At 36.8% G+C, this 18,914-nt stretch overlaps 1 protein-coding gene across 1 annotated transcript; it reads left to right on the forward strand.

The window, feature by feature from the left end:
* Nucleotides 1-14,887: 14,887 nt before the first annotated feature.
* dct (dopachrome tautomerase) lies at nucleotides 14,888-18,700 on the forward strand. Its single transcript, XM_024285900.1, has 8 exons — nucleotides 14,888-15,382; nucleotides 15,453-15,752; nucleotides 15,873-15,973; nucleotides 16,644-16,810; nucleotides 17,452-17,631; nucleotides 17,735-17,870; nucleotides 17,944-18,145; nucleotides 18,348-18,700. The coding sequence occupies exons 1-8, from the start codon at nucleotides 15,112-15,114 to the stop codon at nucleotides 18,521-18,523; spliced, it is 1,533 nt and encodes a 510-aa protein (XP_024141668.1). The 5' UTR covers nucleotides 14,888-15,111; the 3' UTR covers nucleotides 18,524-18,700.
* Nucleotides 18,701-18,914: the final 214 nt, after the last annotated feature.

Below are 18,914 nucleotides of genomic sequence, written 5' to 3' on the forward strand. Positions count from 1 at the left end.
TTGTTTGTTGAAGTGGAGCTCAGCAAAAGCGGCTGCTTTCCCTCATTGTGATGAAAGCAATCAGTGGTATTTGGAAAACTGTTAGCATTGTGCACTTCTTCTGTGTCCATTGTGGAGGATTTCTTTTCACAGGGTTTTTTTTTTCAGTCGATCCAGCTGGCCGGAGTGAATAGCGGTGCAATGTGTACACGCTTTGTCCCTCCAAGCCCTTCAAGTAGCCCACACTGAATAGAGTGAGTTGACACTGCATGACAGTGAAACAACATAATAAAAAATACATGAGCGCATGAATGGAAGCAGGCGCATAAATAAATAAAATGGGTGGCCAAAACTGGATAAACTGAATGACAAAACGGTGAAAGGGGAACAAAAAGATATTTAACACGCTAGATTAGCATTAGAATGCAATCTACAAGCCAGAACAATTGATGAATAGATTTACTGGCCAAGAAAGAAATGGACTAAATGCCTTTTTAATAGGTAGGCTGTGTTTTACTTTTTCTTAATAAATTAGGATGAGACCTATATTGGAAAAGTGAATGATTAATAGTAAGAAATTATTTATTTCACAAAGTTTTTGCCCACAAAAAGGTGTTAAAATCCAATTTGAGCAAATTATTAAGCTTTAGATATTTTACCAAGAAAGGCCACAATTTGATCTTTATTTTAATTTTTTTACAAGATCATTAGATTATTTGTGGATTTTTAAAAGTTTTTGTTATTTTAATCTACTTTGTCTTTTTTATGACTTTTTTGTATCAACTAACCTATTTTTCCAAAGTTTTACAGGTTGTTGATGATATAAATAGTGATTAATTGATAGAGATATTTTGTTTATTCTTTAAGATTTATTTTTTTAACGTTGAATTATTTTTTATTCCTGAACTTGACCAAAAAAAAAAAGAGTGAGTTTATAGCGAAATCTCCATAAAACAACCTTCAGAGTCATTTAAAAATTTTATCATGAAAAGATTTCAACTCAAAAGTACCCAAATAATTGCAGACATTCAATCGCCCAAAAGAAATCTGGAATTTCTCAGATGGTTTTTCATAAAATACAAATGAAAGGCTTTTAATACAGAAAAAGACACAAAGAATGAAAGTCATTCCAATAAATAACCATAAGTGGAATTGCCACTTGAGTTCATAAAATCTTTACGGTGCTAAAAGTTTGCAAATTACTCTTAAAAGCCTGAAGACATGAAACATAACTAATGCAGAAAATATTAGCGGTTATATATTTTGAGCTCATGACTCATAATTAACCTCTAAAATAAAGTGAATTACAAGGCTAAATGGTAAGACTTTACTCCACATATTTATTAGATTTTTGTTTTTAAATCTAAAGTAAAATACTAACATTCTGCATAAAGCTTTCCACATAAGATTAGCAGCGACGGCTGCCTCATATTTCATAAGCCGCCTCCCAGATACCCTGATATCATTATGTCAGAGTGTTAAACCCTTTATGTGCCTGTAAGACATTTGTAGAAGTCAGATTAGGCAAATTAACATACATATGTATCACCAGTTCAACCATGTTGACCTTAAAGGGATGCACAATGGTTCGCTCATCTCTAATTTGCCCAAGGCTGCCCTAGAGGCATGTGGATTATCAACTGCCTTCAATGGCTGGAGATGGATCATTTTAGTATTTTTTGGGACATGAATAATACATCAATATTATCTGTTTGAGGATGTTTTCTCAATTTGTTTGCAGGACTCTGCTTCCTGCTCACCTGGTTGTCATAGCAAGTGTGTGCCTTCTGCAACGCTGGGAGATACAGACACCTAGACCTGGCCTCTCTGCGCGAAACCTCAAAGAGTCTGATCACTGGCTTCTCCATCTCATTTTAGGCAAATCAAAGTGTGAAAAGTCTCTCCTGCAGCAATATCTCCATCATCAGGTTGTGTCAAGAATGTTTATGAAGGCTGTGTGTCGTATTACCTGTAATCTTCAGAGTATGAACTGCTGCATTTCTTACTCCTGTATGCTCCCAGGAGGTGAAAAAAGCAAAAATTATCTTGCATTGCACCTTTTCCGCAACACCTCGACGTGGCAAATCAAAGCCTCACAAGCGTACATGTCGCTGTGCCCAAGGTCACCCAGAGAAATGAGAAATCTCTGTGTACTGTACAGACCATCCCCATAAACAGCCTCTGAAGTCTGACTCTGCTTTAAAGGAGTTAAAGTTTGTTTAATGGGACATAATGCAATACGCTGGTGGGCCCGCATGGAGGGGATGCTTGAAATACAAGCTGGGGGCAAACAGGGTAGCTGGGTCAACAGGGTGGGAGTTCTGCAGGTGAGTAAACTAAAATAAAAATATGAGCGCCATAATGTGTGGCTTTAGGAATTTATTACAAAACATTTCCAGACTGGAGCAACTAAATGTTCAATATATTTTTTGTTCTTGCACAAGAAAAAAATGAGGTGATAAATGTTGTGCAAAAATTTATTTCCTTATAATTTTTTTACATAATTCTTTTTAGTAAAACATATCCAGGACAGTGAACTGAGAAGGAATGTTTATTAATTTGCTGCTTTTCCCCATTACAAATAATAATCATGGACACAAAACAATGATAATAGAGTTAAAATAGTGATCCAGATACCATTAAATATATAGATTTTTTTTATACACATGAATGTAAAGGGATTTTTAAATAAAGTCTGATTAAATTTATTGCAAACATTAAAAAATAACAAATTCAAAACAGTTTTAATTCATAGTATAGATTCTGAAAAATGTAAAAATCACATCATTATACATTTAGGTTTGATTTATTTAGTAAAATATTTCAGACTTTTAGTTTTCGTCGAATGTTTAGTCAAAGATAGCTTAATAAAAATCAAGAAAATATGTATTTTTTTGTGTAACACTATATCATGAAACATAAACAAATGCTAATGCCTCACATTTATATCAAGCTTTGTAAAATAATTTTATTAAATTATGAGATATACGCCTTTTTGTGCTTGTAGATGTATGTTTAAATGGAATAAATCATATCTTTGTGCACAAATGTACAAATATGGGAATCTTTTGCCTCAGCTCTGACACAAGGAAATGTCTGACTCTAAAGCTCCCACTGCTGTCTGAAGGAACTCACTGCACCAACGACTTTTACATTTATATTTACAATACTGAACATTATTTTATAAAACCATAGCTAACAAAAAAAAAGAAAAAAAATCACAATGGTTGCCTTGGAAATCTTTGAACAAAAATTTAAAGGGAAAAAAAAGCTTTGATGTTGCACATTTTTCCTCCAAAATTAGACTTTTCAATAAACTAAAATTATAATTACCCCAAAAAAAAAAAAACAGGCAAAGGATTATTTTGTATATCCATCAATAAATTTAAATAATGTTAGCTGAAGAGCTTCAACAAATGTTCTTTAAACTGACGTGATACTGTCTGTTCCATTTCCAAATGACCTCTGGCTGCGATTGCAGGCTCTCGTATTAATTCTCAGGTTTTCAAGGAAAAAAAAAAAAATCTCTCATAAGTAGAAATAATGAAGTTGAAGTGCTGATGCCCCGAGGAACAGTCACAAAGAATTATATCTTTCTTTAACACGGGACACGAGCAATAAGATAAGTACCTGTCAGTTGGCATCCTCTCAGCAACATGTGCCTATCAATAAAAGAGATTACGTTCCCCACTTATTACAACAAAGATCTGGGGGCTCCCAGATTGCACCTTTAATGAGAAGGAATGATTTCTTCCTGCACACTCGCAGCCTCACTTGACATGTGAGAGCTCTTTTTTTCCTGTCAATTTTACAAGAAATTAATGAAATAAAATATGAACATTAAGGCACAGGGATTATTTATTACATTTTAAACAGGATTACGGCATGCAAAGCCTGATTTGCGAATCACACTCTGTATTGTGATATTGTGGTTTAGCAGCTGAATTGGAAATACTTGTAATTATTTCCATAAAGAAACGGAAACTTGAATTTTTGTGTTTTTTTTTAGATCTAAACTGACTTCTTATCAAAATGAATTTCATGGTGGGGCGTTTTATTTTCTTTATTTCTTGATATGCCACTAAAGGACTGTGACAAAAACAGAATGTTTTACAATTTTACAGCCGCAGGATAAAGCATAACAACGAATTACCAGGAATGTAGCGGCGTAGACCTTCATGACAACACAACTATGATTTGTGTGCAACAACAAAAAATGTATATATGTTTTTAATCTCGTAACGTGCCATTAGTTATACTGATGACGGAGCATGACTTCATACCTTAATTGGGAACTAATGTGAAGGTCCACAGAACAAATCTATTAGGAATGGTCCAAGTCAACAGCACACAGGGGGACAGCAGCATCTTAGAAAATATCCCTTTTTTTATTTAGTTTTATTTTAAAGGTTACACTTAAGGTAAGGGCTTTTGAAGATAAAAATTTTTTTTTTCTTGCTTTGTTAGCTCTGTAGAAAAGAGATCCAGGGTAGGGGCTTGAAACAGGGACTGCAATCAAAGGTCTGGCCTTCACTTTTGTGGTGAGAGCACAGATGATACAAGGCTGGGAGCTGCTCAAGTACCAGCAGAAAGAGAGATGTTTCTTTCTGTCTTTCAAGTCACAGAGAGGCCCCCTCTTCTCTAATGGTTTTTCCGCTTTTGTTTCGCGTGTGAGAAGTAAAAAGTTTTTATTCATCCAAATACCAAGAGCAATTAAAAGTGAGGAATAAGTGTTTGTTGAGCGCGGCGACATTTGACACATCCATGGAAAAAGCGCAGAACTTTCAGCATGTTTCATTCAGCGCTGAAGTTGTTTTTATGAAAAATAGAAAAAAAATGGGTCAAGTGGAACAGTGCTCTTTGACAGCCCTTTTTAAAACGGAGCGAAGCCTTGGCATTGCACCTCACTTTTTTTTTCTTCTCTTCCCTCCCTACTCCTCACATAAACTGATACAGGAGACATAAATGAAGTTGAATGTCTAAAAGCAAACCCCTACGCTTTGATATTGGCGCAGACAGGTGTAAAAATATACAGAGCTAACGCACAGCAATAATAAGAGATTTATGTATGTAGGGCGCAAAAGAAATGCCGAGCTGATGCCTGGTGCTGTCAGGTCTGTTTTCCTGTTGCGTCATTCACCGCGCCAGCCCACAGTGAAGCCGAATATGGCAGAAGCCTCCGTTTCTCATGCCACGTGCTGCATGATCTCTTGTCAGGCAAACAGATGTCTCAACCCGGCGAATTGTTGGATGTTTGTATGTAGGAAATGAGTAAACAAGTTGAAATATATCCCCGGTTAATTTGATGCACAATGGATCCTGACAGGTAAGGATCCAGTGTCATATTCCGGTGGCTTTCTGCTCCTGCACACACGTTAGCTTGCTAGCATGACAATAATAACTTCATATCAATCATCTTTATGGGGGAATCGGGTGTATCTTTTGTCGTCCTGTAATATTATCAGCTCTTTTTTTGACCTTATTTAACCTTTTTCCTGTAAAGTCGATTCACTGGGAGGTGATAAAAGACCAGGGGTGAATGGAGTGTGTGTAATGTTGCAGCCAGCAGCGATTACAGAGGTAACATGAAGACTTGGAAGCAGTACTGAAACAGGGCTTTTTGTGTGCACTAAATTGCTGGACAGCTGCAGGGCTGACATTTAAAACACAACATCACCAAACAAAAACACATTAGAGGAGAAAGGCTTAGCAGGGGGCTTTGAGCGAAACCTGAAATTCAAGTTTTGGCGAAGGCGACTGACCCAAATTTCCTGCCCCTTCTTCTCTTTAACATGCTTCTGCAAGCTCGGGCCCTGGGGTGACGTATCCCTTACACAGGGATTGCCAGTGCATTTACATAGCATGGTTAATGAGAGATCAACACCGGGAAAGCATATTGAATATAAAGCATTCTTGTAAAAATAATGAGCGAGCGATTGATCCATACTCAAACAAGCCGGTTTGCTGACTTAATACCAAAGGCAGATTATAGCCGGTGCCAAAAGTGCCCTGGCGTGCGACGCCTTTTGCTTAGAGGGTCCCCAAACTTGTCATCACATTAGCCCATGGTCAAGGAGTACATCCTACCACTCTCCTAATCTGCTTTCCTGCACAATTAGCCCTCTATATTAAGGCAGCTGACAGCCGGTGGGGAGCAAGGAGGAAAATCACACAGGATGGATGGATTGTTTACTGCCTACTGGTCCCAACGTCAGGACTGAGCCTTTGGAGGCTCTTTATTGTGCCAAAACATCTATTGCACTTTGATGAAGCCAAACAAAGGGGGATAAGCGGGGAGGAGCACGAGGGTTGACGTGGATTTCTTGTTCACGAAATCGGAGAGAATCAGACATAGCGGTGGAAACGGCGAGTTTTCCCGAATAAAACGATAGATAATTTCATTGCCACAAAAATGAGGAAACTATGGAAGAAAATAGCAGGAAGTGATGGAGTACGGAAGGGGCTTGAAAAGAATAAGAAGAATTCAGTACTGCTTCTTGCAAGAGGAAAGAAAAAAAAAACATTGATGACACCCGGTTCCATTCTTCCGCTCTCCCCTTTCTCTGCTCCTCGCCTCGCAGCACGGCGGGCTAAGCTGGGAGCTGTAATGTCATTAAATTGCAAATGCTTTTTTTTTTCATTTCCGACACACACTGTTTACTTATCTGGCAAAAACATATGTTGGAAGGAATCCGTTAAATTCTGCCCATTGCCTTGGGTGAAAGTGCAATAGAAACGGGCCCACTGAGCTCCTTCTGTCGTCTCCTTTTAGCACTTTGCCTTATCTACAAGGCTGCTTAGCAGCAAACTGGCGAGTTCAATGAAAAATGAAGATACAGTGCAAGATTAGGGAAGAACAGTGAGGGGAGAAATGCTCGGAGAGAGGGTCATCCCATTGCAAATGATTTCACTCCTCTCCATCTGCATAAATGACTATTTTTAAGGCATCTCCAGCGTCTGTATATTTTTCTCACTCTGCCACACATTTAATTTCACGCCCCGTGTTCTGAATATGCTTAAATGCATATCTCTGATGCACCTTTAAGCCAGAGGAAAGAGGATGGGGGGAGGGAGGGTACGAAGGCAAAATTAAAGATAAAATGGTGTGATTTGCACTACAAGTCTATTACTTTATGGCATTTACATATAGTTTACCTCTGCAATTCCAAGATTTTCTTCTACCACCCTCCTATCAGTATTTGGGCTTGTATAAATATGTATTAATCTTTGTTGGGGAAAAATAGAATTCCTAGCACTGCACTGGAAAGTTTGAAGGGTGCACTTTCTTGCTTCAACTTCTTCTTCTTCACCCATGACACCGTCAGCATATCTGTCGGAGCGGGAGGGGTGTTCTCTGCCCTAACAAAAGTGCAGGCGGCTTCAAGCATTTGGTGATCCGCAGATTCTCCCCCCCATCAAGTGGAGATTCCGGCTTCCGAGCCTAATGGGAGAAACGAACTTCAACCTTGTCAGGCTAGTGGCTGATAGTCCGGAAGAATGTCTCAGATAATATTTACAAAGAACCACAAAGGTCTCACGCTGGCACGATGAATAGCAAGCCATGTGTGCGCCCCTGTTGTGTTATCAGGCGAACGTGTTGTTCTACAGTGGAAGTTTGGAGTGGAAAGCCCGCCCCTAAAGAGCAGGAGGAGAAGACGGCCGTGGATTGGCCTGGGAATGAAAAGGAGCCAGAGAGGCTATTCAGAGCACGATTCCTTTCCTTCATTGTCTGCCTGCTCCGATTTGAATACGCACACTCAAAGAGGACAAGAAAAATGCTTCAGCCTCCTGCATTGTTGGCCTCCTCTCTCTTCTTTTCTATTTGCAATTAAATGCATTTCAAATGGAACAAATGTATAGAAAGAAAGCATTTCTGATAAGAGAGAATTCCACTGCCTTTAACCTCCATTGTCATGGCTTTGCAATTTCCTTGCACTCCTATTATCACACATGCACAATCCAAACAAGCCTTTGAATAGGAAAATGCCATACAACAAGTAAGTAGAGCTTCATTGAAAGTTAAATTGCATTTAGAAATCATTTTTGGTTCTCAGCACTTAAGCTGTTCTACTGTTTCTTTTTTAGCTCCCTGTGTGTGATGACAGGACCCTTGTGTCCTGGGAAGTATCATGCACGCTGGTCCAAAAGCATGGGATGTGATCAGTCAATTAGAATTAATGTCATTTGGTCATTTGTGCCTAAACACCCTGCACATGCATTGTGTTTGCTTTGTGTGCAAAGCATCAGCTGCAAAAGCCAATCTCATCCTCCAGACATGAATTTTTGAAGGATTTGAACACTGTAAATAACTCCAAACCCTCTCTTACGAGGTTTACCCCCGGAGCACTTTGTAACTTATCAGGGCTGCCTTGTGCCTCCTCTAAAGCTTGCATTATGCTCAAATGTAAATCGGTAAGCTGCCAGAGAGGTGGGCGGGAATCACTGAAGAAAGAATCACTGAAGGGTCTAGCCAATATTCTGATTGGGGCATGGCAAAATAAACAGTGCAGTTTTGTGTTTTAGGAGCCGGCTGAACAAAAACGCCATCACCCTGCTCTGTTATGGTCACAAACAGATACATTAAATCGTTAAAAAAAGCCAGACTTTTTCTCCAATTAATGATGTCGGATAAAGTTTTAAGAGTTTTAATTTTCAAAATGCCAACATGAGTTTAAAGGGAAACTATTAGAGTCTAAGTGAATCATCCCTAAGGGTCTTTTTGTATTTCTAATTTCCATCTCTAATAGTACAAGAGACTGATTAGTAATTAGGACAGAGCAATTTGAATGCATGTAATGAGCATTATAGGTTTCCCATATACTGTGCTGCTCAAACTGATGAAAATGGATAGCATCTTTGTCAATTTGAACGCATGTTGACCTTTAATGGCAATTAATCTACAAGACACTTCTTCATGCTGCTTGTCCTTGAATTGGCTTTGCAGTGTAATGAGAATATCAACAGAATCTCCCAAATAATTGACCTGCAGCATGTTTCGCAGCACAACTATTAATCTTATTTTCCAGCGAATTATTTGATCAGTTTTCTTGAGAAGTGGGATTTTTTTTTTTTTGTACAAGTGCAAACTTGTGCAGGGGATACGTGGCCCCCAGATATTAATTTACAGATGGATAGGAGTCTTAAAGAGGATTAAAAACTCCATGCAGGCTCCTCATTCCACATAGCTGCATACCACCCAGCCCACTGTACGTACCGTCAGTCACTCCGCGCCAGGCCAGAGATCTGAAATGGTGACAGTTGAAGTACAAAGATGTCCAATCCTAGACTATTTCATGGCATATTTGGTGGAGGAAATGCAAACGGTTGGGAGCGGGGAAGCGGTGCTGAGCAGAAACAGCAACACTGCCCCCCTTCTATTGTGCGCAGACACTGCATGTGCCTCACCTGCCTCCCTGCTCAGTATCTTTAACAAAACGTGCTTCTGAATAAATCCATTCTTGAAATAAAACACTTCTTTTAAAAAAAAACTGCAGGAAAGAATATTGGAATGTTTTGCACAAAGGACCAAAGAGAGACTATTTAATGTAAAGATTCAAGTAAAGAAGGTACAGTTTTTGAAAAATTGATATATCAAGGGAAAAAGTTTACCAATTTTGCTTTAAAAATATTAAAAAAAAAAATAGAAAATTATAGTTTTTTCCAGTAAAACAGAATAAAAAAAAAAGAATTTTGTCAATTTCTGGTAACCATACAATGCCATAATGACCATTTAATGCCCAAAAAACACGCTAAGAATCATTCAATGATTGAAATTTGTTGGTAAATAGTAAACATAGTTTATTATAAGATTTTTTGGGGGTTGTGCAGAGCATCATTTGGCTAAATCTGCTTTAAAAGACTTATGAATATGTAGGAGGAACCCCAACGCCTGGTGCAGCTCCAGCTGAATAAAACCTCAAGTGATCGGCAATTCATGAAACACAAGAAAAGAACACAGAAATTATTTTTTTATCACCTGTTTCCAACAAATAAAAGGTCCGTTCTCCCTAAATGTAACTGAAGTGGCCTCAATTAAACATTTGAAAAGCCTTCTTTTATACTGGTAAATGCAGGGGGCTGCAAGGAATATGCAGAGTGGGTTAAGTGCAACGAGATGTAAGAAAATGGGAGCATTTCTCCGTCCACATATTAACAATTGGGTAATTTCACTCGTACGCGTGGACATTTCGGGGAAAAGCGTGGCTGGATGCATTATGGGCTATTGTGCACATCAGCCATAGAGCTGATCAAAAAACGGCAACACAGAGAGAAAGACGGATTGGGAATTAGATCAATCATGGCTATGAAAATTAATTTTAAAACCTATTTTATATTTGCAGAATGATGGTAGAAGTCAAATTTGACTTCTACCTTTTTGGATCTGTATTTCTGCATCCCATTATGAGCTGCTTTTTCTCCACAGCTCTCTGGCACCATCCTGTGTTTCACTTGGAATAAAGGATTTACTTTGTTTGAGGACGTTGTTGACGGTCCCTAAAGTGGGTCCCTAAAGCATCTGAAGGGCACAAGAAAAAAAATGACTTTATAGCTGTAAAGCTTAACACTTATTCTTACCACAAACATCAAGTTTGTTTGATTTTTTAAGTCCTATGACTTTAAGCGTCATCAGCATCACAGTTTATTGGTGGTACTTAACAGAAAAAAGGTCACATGTAATCTCTTTCTGGAAGATCCTTATCATCTAAAAAGGTTATATTTTTTTAAAAAGTCTCTTGATTGTGGTTAACCTTGTAGAAGATGGTGCTCACATTAGGCCATAAATTTTCTGCATGACCTCTGGTGGTAGAACATAGCTGCAGGGGCCACAAGGTTCCTCTATCCCAACACAAAACCCACAACCTACATTGTGTTAGATGATTAAGAACTGAAGCAAGATAAATCTACATTTATCCCAAAGTGACAGTTTTTAGCTAAAAAGCACAAAAAAACAATCAAAGTTGAGTCATTTTTAGAGATGATTAACTTTGTCACCGCATGGTCACATTTCTGTCAGAGAAAGTATTTGGTCTTTTAAAAATACACAATGAACAATAATTTTCTGTAGAGAATCATTTAGCATTTCTGGATATAAGTTTTTTAATAATATATATTTTTTCTTTCACTTTTGCTTTTGCTACACAAATATAATTTTTAACTTTAGTCATTTTGTGAGTAAGACATTTTTGCCAGTGTAGAGTCACAACATCTCAATAGGCAGTGAAAAAAATGCACAATAAAAACAATGAAAGCAATTCTTCTGGTGAGTTTTACTAACTTTTCTTGTTGACCACATTTATGTATGAAACTGTAACTTTTACTCTGTTTGTTTGACCAAAGTAGGAAATGTATTATAAATGTATCAACTTTTTTTAGTGAAAATATTCCTAAAATTGAAAAAGGAAAAGTTGGAAGAGTATTTTTATTTTTTTGTAAACAAATCAAAGCCTTGTCATCAATTAAATGCCTTTTTAAAATATTAATCTCTTTTAATTTCTATAAAACAATAAAAACAAAAGATCTTACACAATTAAGTATCTTGATATGAACCGATAAACATTGCTTTCATTCTCAGTTCTAGTTTTGTTTCTAATTGTTGTTTCATTTAAAAAAAAATCAACTTGTAAAACATGTTAATCCTGATTTTATGTGGGTGTAACATTAACAGTTAAAAAGTTCTTATTAACTACTCATTTATGGATTTGAAGCAACTGAAACTTTGTTATTTTTTTTAGGTTTAAGCTTACAAAGCAAATATTTAATGATTAATATTCATATAATGTTACCTCAACTTAAAAAGGAACAGAAGTCAGAAATCAATTCAATGAAAATAATATTGCATTAAATTTAGTACAAAACTTTTACAAATTATATAAATAATTAAAAACCTGAATCTATGATCTTACGTGAAGATTAAATGGGAAATTATTGGTGAAAATGTTAGATTGCTACTCTGAAAAATATCAAATTTAACATAACAGAATAAAAGTGTAAATAGGAGATCTCTCTCTTCTGCAAAATGAATCTTTGGTTGCAACTGCAGTTTTTCCCAATAAATAAAATAAAGAATCGCCAAAAAATAAAGTTTCTTAAAATATATGAAAAAGCAAAAAGGGACCAAAAGACCTTTAATGCAGAGAAACAGGCTGTCCTCTACAGAACCTAAACATTGAGCGATCACATGACAGGCTTCCTTCTGGAATGTGTTCAGAGTATGATTATGTGTCAGACTGGTGAAGGGATCAAAGGTCTCCGCAGCACAAAGCGCCTTTCATGAAGCTGATGTTAATGAAATGTTACTCTGAGAAAATCGTTGGAAGAAACAAATTGGCATTTAAGGCAAAAAGTAAATGTTTTCTTACTGACAAATGTGCAATTTTCTGTCTTAACTTCTGTGAAAGTGAAGCACAAGAATGGATTTTCTAGGATTTTGGCCACAAGATCATTTTGATAAAGAGAGTAAACCCTTAAAGGTAAAATATTAAAAGGAGAATCTTAATCTGTTTATCTCTTGATTTGTGGACTCACCAAATTTAGATGTAAAACCACACTCCTATCAGTACTCAACATTGAGTTACTTATCTTTTGTTCCGGTGGCAATCTTTTGTTATTTTAAATATTTGTTGTACCACAAATTTACATATTTTCGAACTGTGAGTTTAATTTATTTATTTGAGCAAATGAAATCCGGAGACTCACTTAATTGAACTTATTGCTAATTTGCAGATAAGATCCACCTATAAATGCTTAATTAACGCATTTTCAAACTACAAATTTTGACATTTTGTGAAAAAAAATCAATTATTTTCTTTGTAAATACTTAACCTTTGTAGATTAACAGTTCAGAGTAAGAACAGCCTATAGTGTTGTTTGCTATAGGCGAAATACTTCTTTTCAGGTTTTTACCAGAGTGCACAGAGCGCTGTGCTGTTTCGGAGGAACCGATAAGCTGTCATGTACCTATCATGTGCTTTGTGTTTAAGCCACAGCATCACTGCCTGCTTTGACAACACTTGGTGTGTTGTTTGAGAGCATGACATGTCTTCATTCAGAAAGTGTAAAGAGGGCACAGAGCAAAACATTTCAAAATATAGCTGTTAGAACTTAAAAAAAAAAAAAAAATTCAATTTAACTTAAATTTTTTTTTCTGTATGACAAAGCTTCAGTTTACTGACGTTTCAACTCTCTTGCTCTTTTCACAGCATTTCAGTTGTATTTAAACCTTGCTGCCTCAACAAAGCGATTAGTCTTTTTTTTTTTTTTAGAATGACCCAATTCAAGCCGAGTTTAAGCTCCCAGACAGACTCTACCACTTTATGCTGTAAAACACGTTCATATCATTATTCTTCCACCACCGTGTCCTTCAGGCATTTTAATTCTTTTCAAATAAGACGCATTTGTGGGTCATGACTGAATATTCAACATAAATAAGTTAATTTTTGTCTTTAGATGACACCAAAAAGATCATTTAGTCAATATAAAATTGATATTTAAAAAAAAGTTATGTTTAAAATCTTAGGAGTAGGTTCTTAACTCGTATTTTTCCTTAAATTTTGTTCATTATCACAATATTTTTTAGCCTATAAATAAAATAAATTTTCCTTTAGGTGATCCCCGCTAAAGTTTATCACCAGTTACAACTGTGGGGTCATCGGTAGGGGTGTGGATCTTTCTCTCTCACACGATTCGACACGCATCTCGATACACGGTCCACAAAACGATACATAAAGGATTCAACTAACTCTTTGGCGATACGATACAGTCTAATTCTTTTACCGAAAATGCCAAAATCTATATGTTTCTTATTCATATAGCATTTAAAGGTATAAATAATAAGGCATGGCATTTTACAGAGAAATATATTCAGGTATTGAATTGGAAGAAACAAGCTTATGATTGGACGTCTTTTTGTTTACATCACATGCACATGAAAAGACAAAAATGGTAGAAAAAAACATAAAGAGAAACAGCAGTTCACTAGGAATTCATTATTTAGTTCTTGATTGATTTTATAACTTTTAACCAATTTAGTCTTGTTTATATCTGTGGTTTTCAAGTAATACTGCAGTTGGTTGATCAATTTTTACTACATATATATATTTTATATAATTACTGCTGTTACTCCCACTTCTTGATCAATTTTTCAATACATATTTAATATATTTTAAATCCCTTGTCATCACATATGTTTATCCCCTTTTTTGCTTGAATGTTTTACTCTACTTGTCTGCTTATGATCAGTTATTTAAGTTAATTTATTCCAAATTTTAAAGTATACTATTAGTTTATGATGAATCTTCTGTTAAATTAATTATTATGAGAATATATGAAATCATAGGAATGTATAAAATACATTTTGTGGTTGCTATTTTTAAAATATTTTTTTAAAATAATAAATATACTTTTTAATTTTTTTATTTTTTTCTTAAGTAAACAGACTGTTAACCCCACTAGCATTAGAATTAAAAAAAATCAGAACAAAAACTGCTTTTTCATTATAGTAGTTCATAAGGTATATAAAAAATGTACATTCTCTACATTTTTTTAATGCACAACACACAGTCAGCTGACGCTGGTGGTCAAGAGGTGAAATGCATAGACTTGAAAAAAAAAAAAAAAAGGCTCAGCTCCTTTGGACACTTTTTTTCAGATACAAAAACAACGAATCAAACTTTATCATTTTCATGAATATAATCAACTCCAAATGTCGTCACATAAAATGCAGATCTAGACAGTTATCCTGTTATGTGTTGCTGAAAAGAGTCTGTACAGAATAATAGTCCCTTCAGGCGGTTTCTTGGTATTCATCCAGATTTTGCTGCAGCTCACTGCATTGTTGTCAGGTGATCATCACAAGACCAATGGCTTAATCCTCCTCAGCCCTACAAAAGCAAAAGCAGACATTAGAATCATTCTTAATGTGTGTGTAACCAGCTGGAACGCAACATGATTTGGCTCTAAATGTTGTTTTTGCAGATGTTACCGCTATCGCTCAATCTAATTTGAAGTCACACAGCAGGAAACCGTGGCCGACTGAGATTCCACTCTCTTTAAGAGGAACTAATTGACCGCTGAGGGTTGATCTACAAAGTGATTTGTTACCACTGACGGGAGGAAACAAACAGGTGGAATACGATGATCGCAGTGACGCTTCTGTTTTTGCTCGTGCCGGTAGAGGCTCAGTTTCCACGAGTGTGCTGCACAGTGGAGGGGATCCAGTCCAAGAGGTGCTGCCCCGCTCTGGGCTCAGATCCTACCGACGTCTGCGGCTCCCTGTCAGGGAGAGGAAGTTGCACTGCTGTCCGGGTGGACAACAAACCATGGGGAGGACCATACAGGCTGCGAAATGTGGATGACAGAGAGAGGTGGCCCACTAAATTCTTTAACCAGACTTGTAGATGCACTGGTAAGTGAAGCAGGCAGCACTAATCCTACGTATCCAGTACTTTGAATTTAATTCAATGTATGTGTTGCAGGAAACTTTGCAGGCTTTGATTGTGGCCAATGTAAGTTTGGTTGGACGGGATCAAATTGTGACCAAAAAAAGGCTCCCATCGTACGGAAGGACATCCATTCCTTGACCCAAGAAGAGCTTAATGAGTTCTTGAATGTGCTGGATCTGGCTAAAACCACCATCCATCCAGATTATGTCATCGCTACTCAACACTGGCTGGGATTACTGGGACCAAATGGGACAGATCCACAGTTTGCCAACATTTCCATATATGACTTCTTTGTTTGGCAGCATTACTACTCCGTTAGAGACACTCTTCTAGGTAAAATCGGGATATATATTTTCTTATTTCCTCTGTTTCACAGACCTAAATCCTACATCGTGTATGTTTCTATTGATTGAAGTTAGTTGATTGAAAATCTGAATTTCCATTCTACTGCAGGTCCCGGTCGTCCCTTCAAAGCCATCGATTTCTCCCACAAAGGCCCGGCCTTCATCACCTGGCACAGGTACCACCTTCTAAGCCTGGAAAGGGAGCTTCAGGTATGAACTGGGCTACAATGTCAGGCAAGAGTTAAAAAAGGAGTTTTGCTTTGAAGCAAATTCAAAGATTTCATTGAACATTAAAGGGACCTTTGATTCACTCGTCACTTTAATCTAGTACAGCAACTTTGTCAAACACTCGACTTTTACCGTCTAGATTTTCTGGATTCAACAATAGGAAAGTTGTAGGTTCTTCCTCAGTGCACCAGCAAAGCTTAAGGGAGTTGTTGACGTTTACAAATGTAGTTTTCTGCATTTTAATTGGGCATCTATTCCTCAAGACACCATAAAGATTAGAAAAACAGATTCTTTATAATATTAAAGCATGAAAAATATAATTTAGACTTTAAAACATTAATGTTTAGCTGGTTGTTTTGACAATTTCTGTTAGCAGTTTATTAATTTTTTTTTTAGACCATAGTCTCTCTTTAGATATGAATGAATCTTACTAAGTATGTTAATAATTTGGCTTATTGTGCTTATAAATGTCTTACTAACACCCTACAAACACATTGATAATATTTGTTAATGTGTTAATAAAGCTTTTTTAAGAATCTTATTATAAAATTGTACCTAAAATTAATGTAACTGAAAAGAAAATCCTAATTGTTATCCTGATATTCGTTTTAGATGCACAAAGGTTTAAACAACAATTTTTCTTCTTCTCCAGAGACTTTCAGGTGATGAGAACTTTGCCATCCCTTACTGGAACTTTGCCACAGGTCAGAGCGAGTGCGATGTTTGCACCGATTCCATGCTGGGGGGAAGAAATCCGGACAACCCCTCCCTCATCAGTAACCAGTCCAGATTCTCCAGATGGGGGGTGGTGTGTAACAGGTGAATTATTGATTACATGAAGAAAAGAAATGTTACTGGTTCAGCTTCCACAGCCTACTGCATTAAATAATTGGCAGAAAAATCAACTTTTTTTGGGAGGGAATTTAGAGGTTTTTAAACCATTTTGCAACATTTTTTTAAATAAGATATTGATAGTATCAATTATGATACTTTAGGTGATTTGGTAAGTGTTTGCTCACAACAATAGTTTAAGAGGTAAAAGTATTGACATGAGTGTGTAGAAGCAATTTTATAACCCACTGTTTCAAATTAGATCCACACATTTTTAACATGCTGTAACTGTATTATTAAGAATTCATTATTAACACATTTTACATTTTTTTTCAATACAGCAAGTAGTCATTAAAAAAAGAACATCAATTGATGAGCTTTTCTCACCAATTATTATTGTAAATGAGCAAAACTTTTACCAAAAAATGTAGACGAGATGAGATGAGCAGGAAAAGCCCTTCTACTGCCCCTAGTGGACTGATGATGAACTACAGAGCAAAAAGATGGGTTTGGTTATATACCATTGGTTTTTAAAGAAACAAATAAAATATGAATTATTATAGGTAGCTCAACAAACAAACAATGAAAAAAAACTAGGGTATTGACAAATGTTTCATTTTTCTTTTCAGTTTGGATGATTACAACCGTCTGGTGACTCTTTGCAACGGCACCAATGAGGGTTTCATTCAAAGAGGCATCATGGAGAGATCCAACGGCACTCTGCCCAGCATGAACGACGTCAGAAGCTGTCTGGGGCTCAGAGACTTTGACAGTCCGCCATATTTCACCAACTCTTCTTTTAGCTTTAGGTAAAACTTCTTTTAGTTTAGATTTATCACAGATTTGGGTAATCTGTGAGAAATCTAGCTCAGATAGCTCTTATTCATTAGATTTTGCATTTAATATTCACAGAAATGCTCTTGAGGGGTATGAAAAACCAGATGGAGAACTGGACGACGCGGTCAACAACCTTCACAACCTGGTCCATGCCATGCTCAATGGAACCAGCGCTTTGTCTCACTCTGCAGCCAACGATCCAATCTTCCTGGTGAGACTCGAGCCAAAATTCCCCCCAACTTTTGCATTTTATTTAAATAACAATGTCACTTGAAATCTTCCAGGTGCTGCATGCTTTTACTGATGCCATTTTTGACGAGTGGATGCGGAAGTTCGTTCCTTCCAATGCCACTTTTCCCGACGAGATGGCCCCTATAGGTCACAACAGGGACTACAACATGGTTCCTTTCTTCCCTCCGATCACCAATGAGGAGATCTACATCCCCTCGGAGCAGCTGGGATATTCCTACGCTATTTCTCTGGATGGTGAGCCACAAAATCATGATTTTTTTTTGATTAGTTGATTTCTTTGTTTTCTGATTAAAAAAAAAATGCAAAACTTTAACTTTTTAGGTAATTTTTTTTCGCATCTTCTGACTGTAAACAACAGATAGAATCAACATTTTGTTTTTTTCCTCTACAAAATAAGATTTCAATGAACTTCTCCACCTGTCCTTCATCTTCACAGATGCAGATGGCGGACCGGCGGTGTTTGTTCTCGGCTCCACTTTAGGGGGCGTCTTTGTTGGTCTCCTGGTGCTTGTCCTCATCTTTGTGCTCTACCTGCGTCAGCGAAGAAACAGAGGCTTTGAACCCCTGATAAAAGCCGATTTCACAAATAGAAAGTACACAGAGGAAGCCTAGCTGTCTTGGCTCTGTTCTGAAACACACTTCGGTGCTCTTAACATACCTCAGAGCGATGGAGCAGGCGAGCTGTAGGCTCCACTGTGGAGCAAGAGGAGAAATGTTGATTGTGCAAAATACTTTGTTCTTTTATAATCATGTCTAAAGTCTCTGCAGAATGATCACCCAAATCTAATACACTTGTAAAATAAATAACCTCTTTAACCCCTATTAATCCTATAATGATTTTAATTCTAGCCTCTTTTTTATTTTTTACTAGGCCTTAAAATTTACTTTGAGTATAGGCTATGTCACACGGCTACTATGTACAGTTTGCAGTTTTTGCACAGATGAGAATTTGTCAAATGTGCACATAGGTGATACAAGTTGTAAATCTTTACATGAAATTTTG

The sequence above is a fragment of the Oryzias melastigma genome, linkage group LG21 (assembly GCF_002922805.2).
Source record: "Oryzias melastigma strain HK-1 linkage group LG21, ASM292280v2, whole genome shotgun sequence".
In the NCBI taxonomy this organism is placed as follows: domain Eukaryota; kingdom Metazoa; phylum Chordata; class Actinopteri; order Beloniformes; family Adrianichthyidae; genus Oryzias; species Oryzias melastigma.